The sequence below is a fragment of the Argopecten irradians genome, chromosome 13, assembly GCF_041381155.1.
Source record: "Argopecten irradians isolate NY chromosome 13, Ai_NY, whole genome shotgun sequence".
Taxonomy (NCBI): Eukaryota; Metazoa; Mollusca; class Bivalvia; order Pectinida; family Pectinidae; genus Argopecten; species Argopecten irradians.
In genome coordinates, this window is record NC_091146.1 from 23,421,413 (window position 1) to 23,438,187 (window position 16,775).

The 16,775-nt window shown below is 38.9% G+C and overlaps 1 protein-coding gene across 2 annotated transcripts in view; it reads right to left on the reverse strand.

Moving 5' to 3' along the window:
* Positions 1 to 870: 870 nt before the first annotated feature.
* LOC138306125 (mothers against decapentaplegic homolog 3-like) overlaps positions 871 to 16,775 on the reverse strand; it is a 56,907-nt gene continuing 41,002 nt past the window's right edge. For both annotated transcript variants that reach the window (XM_069246494.1, XM_069246492.1), the window contains 5 exons: positions 15,019 to 15,051; positions 13,195 to 13,407; positions 10,470 to 10,607; positions 9,335 to 9,479; positions 871 to 5,194 (listed from right to left, as the gene is read on the reverse strand). In XM_069246494.1, coding sequence (XP_069102595.1) covers positions 5,071 to 5,194; positions 9,335 to 9,479; positions 10,470 to 10,607; positions 13,195 to 13,407; positions 15,019 to 15,051 — 653 coding nt within the window. In that variant the 3' untranslated portion in view covers positions 871 to 5,070. The remainder of the gene's footprint in view (positions 5,195 to 9,334; positions 9,480 to 10,469; positions 10,608 to 13,194; positions 13,408 to 15,018; positions 15,052 to 16,775) is intronic.

The window sequence follows — 16,775 nt, forward strand, 5'->3', positions numbered from 1 at the left end:
GTCGAGAATTGGTATGAGCACTTTATAACCATGCTTAAAAAAAAGAGTATCATAATCGCTCAGAAAAATTAGTAATGAAGAAGATCATATCGCTCAGAAAAAATTAGCAATCAATTAGCAATCAATCACTCAGAAAGATTATTAGTTAATCATATAATCGCTCAGAAAAATTAGCAATCAATCACTCGAGAAAGATTAGTTATCATAATCATAAATCACTCAGAAGAAAATGAGAAAAATTTGCAATAATGAAGTTGTGGATAAAATTCTATATAATATAAACCACTTATTTTCACGTGCTTCTTTATTTCGCGTAATATGAATGACTACAAAAATTGTAATGTACATACATGATACAGCTGTACCAAGTCGTGACGAGTAAAAGTGAAAATAAATTGGTTTACAGTAATGTGATCAAGGCATATTCCGTATTTGCATATTACAGAATTATCTGCCCATGTAGGTAGTAATTGTTTGTGAGCTTAACGTATTTTTCGGAGATTATGTGATTTGCACTCGCAAAATGATGTAACAATTGATTCCTAAACACAAGGGAGCTTACTCTGTAATATCCAAAGATGTAATACAGGACTGAAGACCTAAAGAAATCTTTAAATGGAAGTGTGACAGACAAATTGGAAAACTTTACAATAAGAATCCAAGATGGCAAGCCTCATGTCGTTATTAGCTAGTGAAAGAAGTTCGAGATGAATTTTACATTGCTGCTTTTTGCTTTCCATGCACCCACGGATGGCCAAGAAGCCGGAAATTTGTAAAAGAAAAGACTGTTTAAATGTTCTATCAATTAAAAGGTTGTGACCTACTGGTGGTAATGGTGCTGAAATACTAAAAAAACAATCAAACACAAAGTATATGCATGATGATTTTATTTCTAGCAACTGGCAATGATAAATTTACAGTTAACATGCACGAGGAATATATCCAAATTATTACTGTCCTTCCTCAACCCCAAATCATTTAGAGTTACTGCCCCTGAATCATTAAAGGCATTCTGCTTTCGATGAACTACATTTATATATATATATATATACCTGCATGGAAGGCAAAACAATATATAGTGAGCATAAAATACTGGGATGTCCTCTAGTAATGCTGTATTTGTACAACGCTAGATAATTACAAAGTTTCATATTAACAGAAAATCTGAAGGGGAATTTTTTATATATTTGTCAAACTACAGCATGTCATCCGACACATTTATTTTGTATTATAAAAACTTTTATTTGGCTAAAATAATAGAACTATTTCTCAGAAATTGACTTGTAGTTCACTACATCATATACATACACATTTGAGATCAACATAGGAGTATCTTCCTTTGATATTTATCCAGCATTATCTCCCTTTAATATATCTAGGATTATCTCCCTTTAATATATCTAGGATTATCTCCCTTTTATATTTTCTGGTATTCTCTAAGCCTACAAGTGCTACACTAATGTGACAAAAATACTGATGAAGATGATGCACCGGGAACATTATCAACAAATGCTTGGATTCCAATAAACAAGAAATTAAGTCAGTCTTCCCCCAAATGAGTCTGTTGTTCACGTAAAATTACCCATTTTAAGAAGACTTTCTAGATATTTCTCGTTAACAGAACCAATATACAACAACAACCTGAATTTGGGCCAAGTTGCTCTGCAAGAGCCAACACAACCAGGTAAAGTTTTAAGGCCAAATAAAATAATGTACGTTTCCAGTAACTCCCTTTCAAACAGAAGGGTCGGTAGGAAGTCCTTTCATCCTCTTGTTTTCAAACAATAAAACCTGGAATCATGATTCCTAGAGTATAAAGACAAAATCAGTATGTGAGCATTCTAATTTTGTGGCAAAAAAACTGCTTTATTTTTCTTGATAATTTACAGATTTATAGGTTTTGGCTAGGCATGGAATACAGAGTCAGTAGGGTTACCGGAAACATAAATATTTTTAATATGGCCCAAATCTAATTAAGTCATGACCAAACGAAAGTATCTATTGTCATGTGTCACATTCTTACCAGACACAGGTAAGTCATATTTTCTGTATCGAGTCCTCAAAATTCTCTATACTCTACTGGTATAGCAAAATAGGTGAATTTAACAAACTGGTATAGCAAAATAGGTGAATTTAACAAACATTATTCACCACGATTTTCACCAGATATGAGTCATTAAACTTCAGAACAGTTGTTGCCTCACCATGATTATTCATACTTATCATTTAAATGGAAAACAAAAGAGATAAATTTAACAAATATCGTGACATCTATGTATTTTTGACCAGCAACAGAAGGAGGCATGATACATACATTGGGTTGTGAAACGCGTTGATTAGCAATAATTTGAGATAATACTATTTAACCCAAATCACCCCTGAAAACATTTTAAACTGGTAAACGTCAATGGTTAGAAGAGTTTATTGTGCAATTACAGGGGAGAATGGGTTATTTCATAATTGACCTTTAAGCTTGTTTTTACTTGCTTGTTTTTCTCACAATGATTACTGATGAGGGTAAAACATGGACCTTTGATAAACAACGATCATAGATGATATATAAATGACTAACAAGTCACAAATATTGTATCGCAAATGCCTTCAATAGATTATCTCCCCTTACCTCACATTTTCACTGCCTACTAACAAAAAAATCATCTTTTTATTACTATCTGTGCATTCCATTTGCAGATTCGTATCAGTGGTACTGAAGTGATAAGACATCGCCTAATGGAACACTTTTGGATAAGCTTCAAATATAAAAGCCAAGTACTCTCTATGTGAACAATATCATAGTCATAAAAGCCTAAATAGTTTTGACATACATTGAAATAAATGATCTGTGTAATTTCATCGGATATAGATACTGTACTCTCTGTCTTGTTTTCGACAAAGAAATCATTTCGCCGACAAATGAAAAAGTCCTTGGATCCAATTGGTTCGCTTCTGAAAACATACCACTTGTACCAGTACAGTTCGGCTGGTACCATTCAAGATACAGCAGATTTGTACAAATCTGCAAATGGATCGCATGGTATATCTATGCAAACGAAAATTATCATTTTTTTGTTATTTTCGCAGCTCTAAAACCTCTTCGCAAGTACATGTGATTCAACAATTTTATATTTTGTATATCAAGTTGTCACGATAATAGCAATCTTCTGCCAAAGCTCGAAAATATCTTCCCACAAAAATAACCGTCTATACAGTACATCATTTTCTCCAAAATTTACGCTCACAAACTGATGTCATTACCTACCTGCTCAAGCAGGTAGCTCAGTAACATGCAAATACAGAATTGAAATGTAGATGATGCTTCATATTTTTTAACATTATCTTTTTTTAAAGATGCTACACCGTTGACAAATGGTAATTATTATCATTTAAAAACAGGAGCAGACCAATTAGTCTTTTACTTTACCCTATTGCCATCATTGAAAGGTTGGAGGTTTTCATTTTACTTCAGAATAAAAATATCCAAAATCATTTATTGCATTCCGAGAAAAAGCAATGGCACTACATCATAAATGGAACGAGGTACTGATTGCTCAGGCAACAAAATCAAATGTATTATATGTATTTTTGTGTTAATTCAGACAAAATTTAACAACAATTATTGTCCTATTGATATATTTTGTTTATGCTCTGTCGGCGGTGGAACATCTTTACTAAATATATGAAATTTTATATTCACATTATACATATATTTGTTTTGTCCAGTAAAAGGAAATATTTGACGTCAGTGATTAAGGTTCAAGCAAGATCATTTAAGAGTGCTATTGGCCATATGTTGCCATTAATATACAACGTGGAATAATATCACATTTTAAACTGATGCATGTATCAGAAACCTATAATATATGTACTGTATGGTCTAGAGAAACGATCACCAGGCCGTATGTCGCCACACCTTGTGCTAGCACAAACATGTGTACCTATTCAATGTTTGAGAAAATGCAAAGTCACATGCATTCTGATTGACAGCTGGCGAAACTGTCAAAATGTATCAAGGGTTCCGAACATGAAATTAGGCTTAAAATGAAGCATGTTGAGACTATTTTCAGGTTTTAATGAACAAAAGTTGAAATGTCATACAGAGACCTAAACAGAGCCAAGGAATCGTGAAAATAGAGGAAAAAAAGAAATTCAAGAGCAAGAATTCCAGCAGCATCTTAAATAACAATAAGATTTTCAAGTAAACTTGAAAACTGAAGATTCGTTCTTAAGATATGTACAACATATCGTCTTTTTCTTCATAACATAACAACCCTACTCATTTACTTCATAACAATCACTTCCCCGTAACAATGACCAAACAATTCTATCATTCACATCATTTTCCTTCCCTTAATCAATTACAAAGCATCTCATTGAATAATTCTCCCCCTAAAAATATAAATCCATGCATCACACAATATATTATTTGTTCCTTCAAAGTAACTAGCGTTAAATAACACTTTTCCTCCATACCGATTGGCCAATTGTTCCTTACGTTTAGCATCATTCTTTCCTCCAAATCAAAGAGTTCCAGTATACTTCTATCCTTCCTCCACAATTGAAGAGTTCCATTTTTTATCATGGTACTTCAACACTGAAGAGAATCCATTCTATCACAGAGCGAGCATTTCTTTCCTTTTCACAAAGAAGAGTTCCAAGCACATTTGTTTCTATGGTAACTGTTTTGAAGACTGCACTGTTACATGCATATTGTCATAAAAGTTAATACGTTGTAGATAAGCTTTTTTTTCTCAACACTTTTCATACCTCCATTTGAAGAAGAGTTCCAAATTTATGATCCACATTGCTTTTTTCTATACTTTTCCTCAACAGGGATATTTTTGCACCAACATTGACCTTTCACTTACACACTACGAACAAATCCGACAGTAACTTTTCCTACCATCAACTTGTTTCTCATACAAGCACCATTCATACAACCGCGACAGATTAATGACTTTGTCATGTTTATAGAGATATTTTTGTAAAACATTTACAAATATAAGTATCCAGTTTGATATTTCACTTTTCAGTTCATCATATGACTATTGATGTTGACCTTTCACCTTTGACCTAAGACATACTGGAGCACGGTAGCCCAGGCGACCCCATTTGTGTGAGAACACGATCCAGCCATTGCAGTGGTCCATTCAGATGAATCTCGATCCAACACGGAGTGCTTGTCACCGTCTGTCGTCTGTAATTAAAACAGAAACTGTTACATCGACTAAAAATCATATCAAAACTGATAAATTTGCTCTGCACACCAGCCCTCTACGTACACACACCAGGGCCCGAGATCATGTATCAATCTTAAGCCTTTAGAGGGAATACACACCTGTACACGACGCCCCAGCCCTGTACATGTTATACACACCTGTACTCGGCGCCCCAGCCCTGTACATGTTATACACACCTGTACTCTGCATCCCAGCCCTGTACATGTTATACACACCTGTACTCTGCGCCCCAGCCCTGTACATGTTATACACATCTGTACTCGGCGCCCCAGCCCTGTACATGTTATACACACCTGTACTCGGCATCCCAGCCCTGTACATGTTATACACACCTGTACTCGGCGCCCCAGGCCTGTACATGTTATACACACCTGTACACGACGCCCAGCCCTGTACATGTTATACACAACTATACTCGGCGCCCCAGGCCTGTACATGTTATACACACCTGTACACGACGCCCCAGCCCTGTACATGTTATACACACCTGTACACACCTGTACTCGGCATCCCAGCCCTGTACATGTTATACACACCTGTACTCGGCATCCCAGCCCTGTACATGTTATACACACCTGTACTCGGCATCCCAGCCCTGTACATGTTATACACACCTGTACTCGACGCCCCAGCCCTGTACATGTTATACACACCTGTACTCGGCATCCCAGGCCTGTACATGTTATACACACCTGTACTCGGCGCCCCAGCCCTGTACATGTTATACACACCTGTACTCGGCGCCCCAGCCCTGTACATGTTTATACACACCTGTACTCTTCGCCCCAGCCCTGTACATGTTATACACACCTGTACTCGGCGCCCCAGCCCTGTACATGTTATACACACCTGTACACGACGCCCCAGCCCTGTACATGTTATACACACCTGTACACGACGCCCCAGCCCTGTACATGTTATACACACCTGTACTCGGCGCCCCAGTCCTGTACATGTTATACACACCTGTACACGACACCCAAGCCCTGTACATGTTATACACACCTGTACTAGGCGCCCCAGCCCTGTACATGTTATACACACCTGTACTCGGCGCCCTAGCCCTGTACATGTTATACACACCTGTACACGACGCCCCAGCCCTGTACATGTTATACACACCTGTACACGACGCCCCAGCCCTGTACATGTTATACACACCTGTACACGACGCCCCAGCCCTGTACATGTTATACAAACCTGTACACGACGCCCCAGCCCTGTACATGTTATACACACCTGTACTTGGCATCCCAGGCCTGTACATGTTATACACACCTGTACACGACGCCCCAGGCCTGTACATGTTATACACACCTGTACTCGGCATCCCAGCCCTGTACATGTTATACACACCTGTACACGACGCCCCAGCCCTGTACATGATATACACATCTGTACTCTGCGCCCCAGCCCTGTACATGTTATTACACACCTGTACTCTGCATCCCAGGCCTGTACATGTTATACACACCTGTACTCTGCGCCCCAGCCCTGTACATGTTATACACACCTGTACTCGGCATCCCAGCCCTGTACATGTTATACACACCTGTACTCGGCGCCCCAGCCCTGTACATGTTATACACACCTGTACTCGGCATCCCAGCCCTGTACATGTTATACACACCTGTACTCTGCGCCCCAGGCCTGTACATGTTATACACACCTGTACTCTGCGCCCCAGCCCTGTACATGTTATACACACCTGTACTCTGCATCCCAGCCCTGTACATGTTATACACACCTGTACTCTGCGCCCCAGCCCTGTACATGTTATACACACCTGTACTCTGCGCCCCAGCCCTGTACATGTTATACACACCTGTACTCGGCGCCCCAGCCCTGTACATGTTATACACACCTGTACTCGGCGCCCCAGCCCTGTACATGTTATACACACCTGTACTCGGCATCCCAGCCCTGTACATGTTATACACACCTGTACTCTGGCGCCCCAGCCCTGTACATGTTATACACACCTGTACTCTGCGCCCCAGCCCTGTACATGTTATACACACCTGTACTCTGCGCCCCAGCCCTGTACATGTTATACACACCTGTACTCGGCGCCCCCAGCCCTGTACATGTTATACACACCTGTACTCTGTGCCCCAGCCCTGTACATGTTATACACACCTGTACTCGGCGCCCCAGCCCTGTACATGTTATACACACCTTTACTCTGCGCCCCAGCCCTGTACATGTTATACACACCTTTACTCTGCCCACCGAGGCGCCCCAGCCCTGTACATGTTATACACACCTGTACTCTGGCCCCAGCCCTGTACATGTTATACACACCTGTACTTGGCATCCCAGGCCTGTACATGTTATACACACCTGTACTTGTCCAGGCCTGTACATGTTATACACACCTGTACTTGGCATCCCAGGCCTGTACATGTTATACACACCTGTACACGACGCCCCAGCCCTGTACATGTTATACACAGCTGTACTCGGCATCCGAGCCCTGTACATGTTATAAACACACCTGTACTTGGCACCCCAGCCCTGTACATGTTATACACACCTGTACTCGGCATCCCAGGCCTGTACATGTTATACACACCTGTACTCGGCGCCCCAGCCCTGTACATGTTATACACACCTGTACTCTGCGCCCCAGCCCTGTACATGTTATACACACCTGTACTCTTCGCCCCAGCCCTGTACATGTTATACACACCTGTACTTGGCGCCCCAGCCCTGTACATGTTATACACACCTGTACTCGGCGCCCCAGCCCTGTACATGTTATACACACCTGTACTTGGCGCCCCAGCCCTGTACATGTTATACACACCTGTACTCTGTGCCCCAGCCCTGTACATGTTATACACACCTGTACTCGGCGCCCCAGCCCTGTACATGTTATTACACACCTGTACTTGGCATCCCAGGCCTGTACATGTTATACACACCTGTACTCTGCGCCCCAGCCCTGTACATGTTATACACACCTGTACTCTGTGCCCCAACCCTGTACATGTTATACACACCTGTACTCTGCGCCCCAGCCCTGTACATGTTATACACAACTGTACACGACGCCCCAGCCCTGTACATGTTATACACACCTGTACTCGGCGCCCCAGCCCTGTACATGTTTATACACACCTGTACTCTGCATCCCAGCCCTGTACATGTTATACACACCTGTACTCTGCGCCCCAGCCCTGTACATGTTATACACACCTGTACTCGGCGCCCCAGCCCTGTACATGTTATACACACCTGTACTCTGCGCCCCAGGCCTGTACATGTTATACACACCTGTACTCGGCGCCCCAGCCCTGTACATGTTATACACACCTGTACTCGGCATCCCAGCCCTGTACATGTTATACACACCTGTACTTGGCATCCCAGCCCTGTACATGTTATACACACCTGTACTTGGCATCCCAGCCCTGTACATGTTATACACACCTGTACACGACGCCCCAGCTCTGTACATGTTATACACATCTGTACTCGGCATCCCAGCCCTGTACATGTTATACACACCTGTACTCGGCATCCCAGCCCTGTACATGTTATACACACCTGTACTCTGCGCCCCAGCCCTGTACATGTTATACACACCTGTACTCGGCATCCCAGCCCTGTACATGTTATACACACCTGTACTCGCACCCCAGCCTTGTACATGTTATACACACCTGTACTCGGCACCCCAGCCCTGTACATGTTATACACACCTGTACTTGGCATCCCAGCCCTGTACATGTTATACACACCTGTACACGACGCCCCAGCCCTGTACATGTTATACACACCTGTACTCGGCATCCCAGCCCTGTACATGTTATACACACCTGTACTCGGCATCCCAGCCCTGTACATGTTATACACACCTGTACTCGGCGCCCCAGCCCTGTACATGTTATACACACCTGTACTCGGCATCCCAGCCCTGTACATGTTATACACACCTGTACTCTGCGCCCCAGCCCTGTACATGTTATACACACCTGTACTCGGCATCCCAGCCCTGTACATGTTATACACACCTGTACTCGGCGCCCCAGCCATGTACTTGTTAGACACACTTGTACTGGGCGCCCTATCCCTTTACACATTATACACACCTGTACTCGGCGCCCCAGCCCTTTACAAAGCTCATCCTTATCGTACACATACGAGTGAGTTGATAGACTGACTCGAATCCTTGGTTCACTGACTGGGCCAGCAATGCAGCAAACTCCTGATTGTTAAAAATTTTCAGGTTGCAACCTGGAAAAATACCATCAAAACAAATATGTAGAAATTGAACCCAATAAATGCCCCAATCCCTATATAAGCACCCTTCTAACTATTTTAGGCTTCAATTTCACTCACTTCGAATCAAATGCAGACTTAAAATAATAAAACTATTGGTTTCCTTACTTATAGTTTTTGCAAATTGATGTATGACTTACTTTGTAGAATATCTTTTTATGAAAGGCTAGTCCAAATTTGTTGTCATGAGGCACCCCCTTATTTGCTTAAATAATTTATGAGCTCTGGGTGCTTACTGTGTCTAATATGGTAAGCAGTTTAAGAAAACACAATTTATACCATTTTTAAATATCCCTATTCTAACAGCAAAACATAAAACATATGTTAATATCTGTCTAAAATCATACATTAAAAACTGGCAGTGCATTTTCTTTTATAAATAAGCTAGTTAAAACATTAGTTTCCCTCCAAAATGTTGTGCCCACCCCATCTGATAGTTACTAAGCTTACAAAACATATCAAAGTTATCATCCAATTAGGAATTGGGATTGTATCCACAAACCCCTTGGCACATACGATCTGCTGATTGTAAAAATTGGCAAAATTGCCAATTAAATCTCTCTTATACATGTTTCTGATAACATATCATCTACCAGAATGCCTGTTGAAAATCATAGTGAAGGTTCAAATTTTGTAATGATGGCTCCAAACCTCAACCTTCTACGAGGGATTTTTTTTTTCAATTTTGAGATAAACCCCAATATGAGTCCACATTTTCATTTGATTTTGAGACAATCCCTATCATGAACCCACATTTTTGTTTGATTTTAAGACAATGCCTAACATGAGGCCATTTGGTTGATTTTGAGACAATCCCTAATATGCGGCCACATTTTTGTTTGATTTTGAGAGCACCCACACCTTTTAGTCAATTTTGAGACCATCCCCAATATGAAGCCAAGTTTTTGTTTGATTTTGAGGCTATTCCTTGTTTATGCCACTGACCTGGTGGTATTTTGCAGACAGTCGCTGGATGCCACCCATATCTCTGGTTACAGTTAGGACTCTGTACGAACACAGCGCTCTCGCTTAAGCATTCTGCAAACACTTCACCCCCAATGTAGTACAAACGTACGCCTTTACCTGTAAGTACACATCTCATAAATATCGCAAGACACATGTGTAATAACACTGTTCTGTAATAATGATGTCATAATTAAAATATGATGTCATATGATTGTCTCGTTAGACGGAAACATCAAAGGCGAGTCTCTTATAAAGAAACTCAATTGGAAGTTTTATCTATAAAGAATAGTTATCTGATAAATGGAATCTTACACTTGTGGAATATAGTATGACATTTACTTAAAAACTAATTACAGAATTTGATAGACAACTTGCCTAAGACCTTGTGGTATGTTAAATTATTGAACTTGCTATATAACATAGCCACACATGTAAGGTTCTCTGTATATGAAAAAGAATTAAATCATGTGTTCTAGAGCAGTGAATTTTATTTGCCTTACACGTCGAAGGCAGTCAATCACATTCTAAATTCTGTGTCTTACTTGTGGAAGGGGTCTTATTTACAGAAGGGGTCTTATTTATGGGAGGGTTAATATTTATGGGAGGGGTAAAAGTCTTATTTGTGGGAGGGGTCTTATTTGTGGGAGGGATCTATTTTGTGGGAGGGGTCTAATTTGTAGGAGGGGTCTTATTTGTGGGAGGGGTCTTATTTGGAGGGGTCTTATTTGTTGGAGGAGTCTTACTTGTGGGAGGGGTCTTATTTGTGGGAGGGGTCTTACTTGTGGGAGGGGTCTTATTTGTGGGAGGGGTCTATTTTGTGGGAGGGGTCTTATTTATGGGAGGGGTCTATTTTGTGGGAGGGGTCTTATTTATGGGAGGGGTAATATTTATGGGAGGGGTAATATTTATGGGAGGGGTCTTATTTGTGAGAGGGGTCTTATTTGAGGCAGGGGTCTTATTTATGGGAGGGGTCTATTTTGTGGGAGGGGTCTTATTTATGGGAGGGGTAATATTTATGGGAGGAGTCTTACTTGTGGGAGGGGTCTCATTTGTGGGAGGGGTCTTATTTGTGGGAGGGGTCTTATTTGTGGGAGGGGTCTTATTTATGGGAGGGGTCTTATTTGTGGGAGGGGTCTTATTTATGGGAGGGGTCTTATTTATGGGAGGGGTAATATTTATGGGAGGGGTCTTATTTGTGGGAGGGGTCTTATTTATGGGAGGGGTCTTATTTATGGGAGGGGTAATATTTATGGGAGGGGTCTTATTTGTGGGAGGAGTCTTATTTATGGGAGGGGTCTTATTTGTGGGAGGGGTCTTATTTGTGGGAGGGGTCTTATTTGGGAGTGGGAGGGGTCTTATTTGTGGGAGGGGGAGGGGTCTTATTTGTGAGAGGGGTCTAATTTGTGGGAGGGGTCTTATTTATGGGAGGGGTCTTATTTGTGGGAGGGGTCTTATTTGCAGTGAAATAAGGTATATCACTTTAATATCATCCACCTACAAAGGGGAATACTAAAATCGTGATCAGCTGACCTCTATAGATTGTTAGTATTCAGGATCGTATTTCTGTTTTATATATAATACTATTATTTTGGATATATTGCACTGCGGTTTAATCACTCACAAGGAAATCAAAATGGAGGTTTCGAAGAACGTTATTAGTTCTTTATTTTGCGAGTTCATTTTATGTACACACACATTTCTACACAGTAAGGGATTTAACGAATGGCAATTTAGATTCCATTTGTGTTCTGAATTACATTGATAGTATATCCTAAACATATAATACTGTTTTGTGGTTTAATCACAACCAATGACAATTTTAGGGAAATTGCCGAATCTCTGAGTTGGTTTTACTCTTTTATTTGTCTTTTATATTAGGAACATTTTATTGATCTTGTTTTATGTCAAGGCTTGGTTTTGGTTGCTGAGTAACTTACCAAAATAATGCCAGTTAATTTTGACTTCCTGTGTAACGAACCAATATGGCACTGGGCCTCAAAATCAAAAATTTTTGTTTACATTATCTGTGACTGCCTAAGTCTAAACTTACGACTGCTATATGATCATGGGCCTATGACATTTCGTCTTGCTAAGTAACTTACCAATATGGCACTGGGTCCCAAGAGCATGAAACAGTCTTAGACTTAAGTTTTTTGCTTAGCCAATCAAAAAGAGCACTTTTTTTGTTGTTTTTTTGTTGTTGTAAATTTTCACTATCAAAAGCAGGAGCAGACAATTTAGTATTTTTCTTCAGTTACAATAATTACTAACTTTACACCATTACCACCATTAAAAAGCTTGAGCTTCTAATTTTATTTCAAGTTAAAAATATGAAAAATATTTAATTGCATCCCGAAAAAATTCTGTGGCACTATATCCTATATGGAATGAATTACTGATTGCGCATGCACCAAAGGCAAAATAACAAAAATATATTATTTTCTTTGTTAATGAGACATACATATACACGATTGAACACCAATTATTGTTTAAATAATTAATAACATTTATGCTCTATCGGCGGTGGAGCATCTTTAACATAACCTGTAACTAGCCAAGTCTAAACCTAACACTGTTTAATGATCTTGGGTGTGGGCCATTTCAACTTGCTCAGTAACTTACCAATATGGTGCATGGTCATTTGGACTTGTTGAGTAACTTACCAATATGGCGCCTGGTCATTTCGACTTGTTGAGTAACTTACCAATATGGCGCCTGGTCATTTCGACTTGCTGAGTACGGTTGATGTTGGACAGGAGGCCGAGGCAGAATCTCTCTGAATTTGAAGGATCAGTAAAACCGTCGACAGTGAGAGAGGGCTGTGAAGCGTGGAACGTTTCGCCAACGCGATTGTTCAACTCATAATATGCGATAGAACACCAGAACGCAGGCTCCTTATAGGTCACCGGTTGGGCATCTAAAGGGTCAAAGTTCAAAGGTTATCTAATGTTTAAAGTTTCTAAATTAATTCAACAGTAAAATCTGGTAATCAAAATGAGTTTCACATCGAGGCATCTGTTTTTCGAGCATGGAATATTCCATCATGATAAAGCTGGCATAAATATTTCAACCAGGATTTCACAGCCAACCATACAGCTAAACCTAATTCACCTAATACAGTCAAACTTTGTTCACTTCGTAACACATCACCTTATCCCAGCATTTCTATAAATACATACAGTAAAACCCCTATAACTCGAACAGCTGGGGACCAGATCAATAATTCGAGGAATACAGGGTATTCAACTCATCCGAGGTTGGTCATGATCGATCGTTGACAGTCAAAATGTCTGGTCTCCCTATGACAAACAATGCATTGCAATGACATTTTAATTACCGTAATTTCAGCATTTTGGATTTTTTATGAAAGTGTTTTTTGATAGCAATATCAAGTTGAAAAAAATATGTATTACATAAAATGAGGGTTTGAAAATACTGACGACAAAGTAAATCAAATGTAAACGATCGTCAAACGTGGTACAAAATACCATATTTGTTAAAACAGACAATGTGTACAATTTCGATGATTTAATTATCAAAAATCATTTAACACATTTACAAAATAAATACGCACTATAAATTTATTAACCAGCATAGTTACGAACAAACAACGATACCTATGTCTACCTTGTAAAAGCGTTAGGTTACACGTGTTCATGGAGCAAGGAAAGTTACGAAATTACAATATGCGGGAAAAGATACGGAAGGCACTGATAAAAAAGAACATGGGTCAATGTGATTTGTACTTTAGCACTATCAAATTTTGGTATCGTTTATATCTTTTGGGGAAAAAAAACAACACAGAAAGTAAAAAAAATATTGAACTTATACAGGAAGTCGAACGTCAGCGATTTCTTTCGACTCTTTTGTCATTTCACAATGCGTACTTTCTATTAACACGAATCAACATCTTCCGTATTTTCGCATTTAAGCGAAGATTATTACGAGAGAGACATCGATTATTCAATGCCTTTTTATGAAATATTCAAATAAAGTTTGCATCAAACAATGACTGGCGATCGTGTAGGTAGGTAATACTGACACCTTAATCCCTTAATTACCGAAAGGCTTGATACGATACCTGTATAAACACAGGTCGTGAGCTATTATCCGTGACGGTCGGTGCAGTCAGGTGTGACACAGGTAAAAAATTATCAAGGGCCGAACACCTGTTCGACGAATGCATGGGTAGATACTATGTATTTGATGAAACGGGGATATATTTCTGTTCGAGGAATAAGGGGTATTCGACGAATAGCTGTTCGAGCTATCAGGGGTTTTGTTACATAGATTATATAGGGACACGGCCGGGACCGTACGGCCAATTCGACCAATAGGGGGTATTCGAGAAATCCGGGTTCGAGTTAGAGGGTTTTTACTGTATTATACAAGTTCTTATATTTAACAAAGATACCATTATCCTTCGGAGTGAAGCAAAATTTGATTTTAGCAGAGACTTTAAAATATAGGAGTTCCTGCAAAGTCTGCTTTTAACACAATTACCCATGACTGAATCAAAGTCACTTACCTAGTGGAGGACTTGGGGAAACATCAACTCCATCTGAAACATCAACAACAAATCAAAACATCAACAACAGATCATATACCTAAACATCAACTCCATCTGATACATCAACAACAAATCATATACTTAAACATCAACTCCATCTGAAACATCAACAACAAATCATATACCTAAACATCAACTCCATCTGAAACATCAACAACAAATCATATACCTAAACATCAACTCCATCTGAAACATCAACAACAAATCATATACTTAAACATCAACTCCATCTGAAACATCAACAACAAATCATATACCTAAACATCAACTCCATCTGATACATCAGCAAAAAATCATATACCTAAACATCAACTCCATCTGAAACATCAACAACAAATCATATACTTAAACATCAACTCCATCTGATACATCAACAACAAATCAAAACATCAACAACAGATCATATACCTAAACATCAACTCCATCTGATACATCAACAACAAATCATATACTTAAACATCAACTCCATCTGAAACATCAACAACAAATCAAAACATCAACAACAAATCATATACCTAACATCAACTCCATCTTATCCATCATCAACAACAAATCATACTAAACATCAACTCCATCTGAACTAACAACAAATCATATACCTAAACATCAACTCCATCTGAAACATCAACAACAAATCATATACTTAAACATCAACTCCATCTGAAACATCAACAACAAATCATATACCTAAACATCAACTCCATCTGAAACATCAACAACAAATCATATACTTAAACATCAACTCCATCTGAAACATCAACAACAAATCATATACTTAAACATCAACTCCATCTGATACATAAACAACAAATCATATACTTAAAACATCAACTCCATCTGAAACATCAACAACAAATCATATACTTAAACATCAACTCCATCTGAAACATCAACAACAAATCATATACCTAAACATCAACTCCATCTGATACATAAACAACAAATCGTTAACATTAACATCAACTCCATCTGATACATCAGCAAAAAATCATATACCTAAACATCAACTCCATCTGATACATCAATGATAACGGTTTCACTGTAACATCAACGCTGTTTTTTTATCTTTAACACAAGTAATCAAAATAATAATGCGATTTAACAATTTAAAAAAAAAAAAAAATATATCATCCGTGTCTTTATATTATAATTTTTATTACAAACCTACCATTTTTAGCTTTGCTGAAAAGCTGTTTTCTTCAAAGCTATGCTTTTCTTCCCATGTATTGAATATCTTATACTGGGCTCACGCTACCCATTCGCATTTTCATTATTAATAAATTGATCTGGCTAATTGCTAAAATAAATGTATTCTAATTCGCAAAAAATGCTTAAGTTTTTCTTCACACACCCGATATCCAATCACCCGGACACGAGCTTCAAACATCGTTTTTATCAGTCGCATTACTTTCATAGCAAGTTTAAATCAGTTACTATATACCATATATATTTTAATGTTGAAGGGATGAAAAGTTACAACACTGAGTATGGTTTAATGAATGATCGGGATCTTTTGTTTGTGTGTACTTTTCAATTGATGCATAAAATAATTATTTGATGCTTCTTAGTAATATAATGTTTTTCATTATGAAATGCTGTGAATGCACAATTTGCTTAATGAAATTCTTATTTGCTAAAGCTTTTGCTAAGTAAACGGAAAGTTTGGGTTTTTTTTTTGCTTTTTTTTTTTTTTTTTTAAATTTGTCAATATTTTT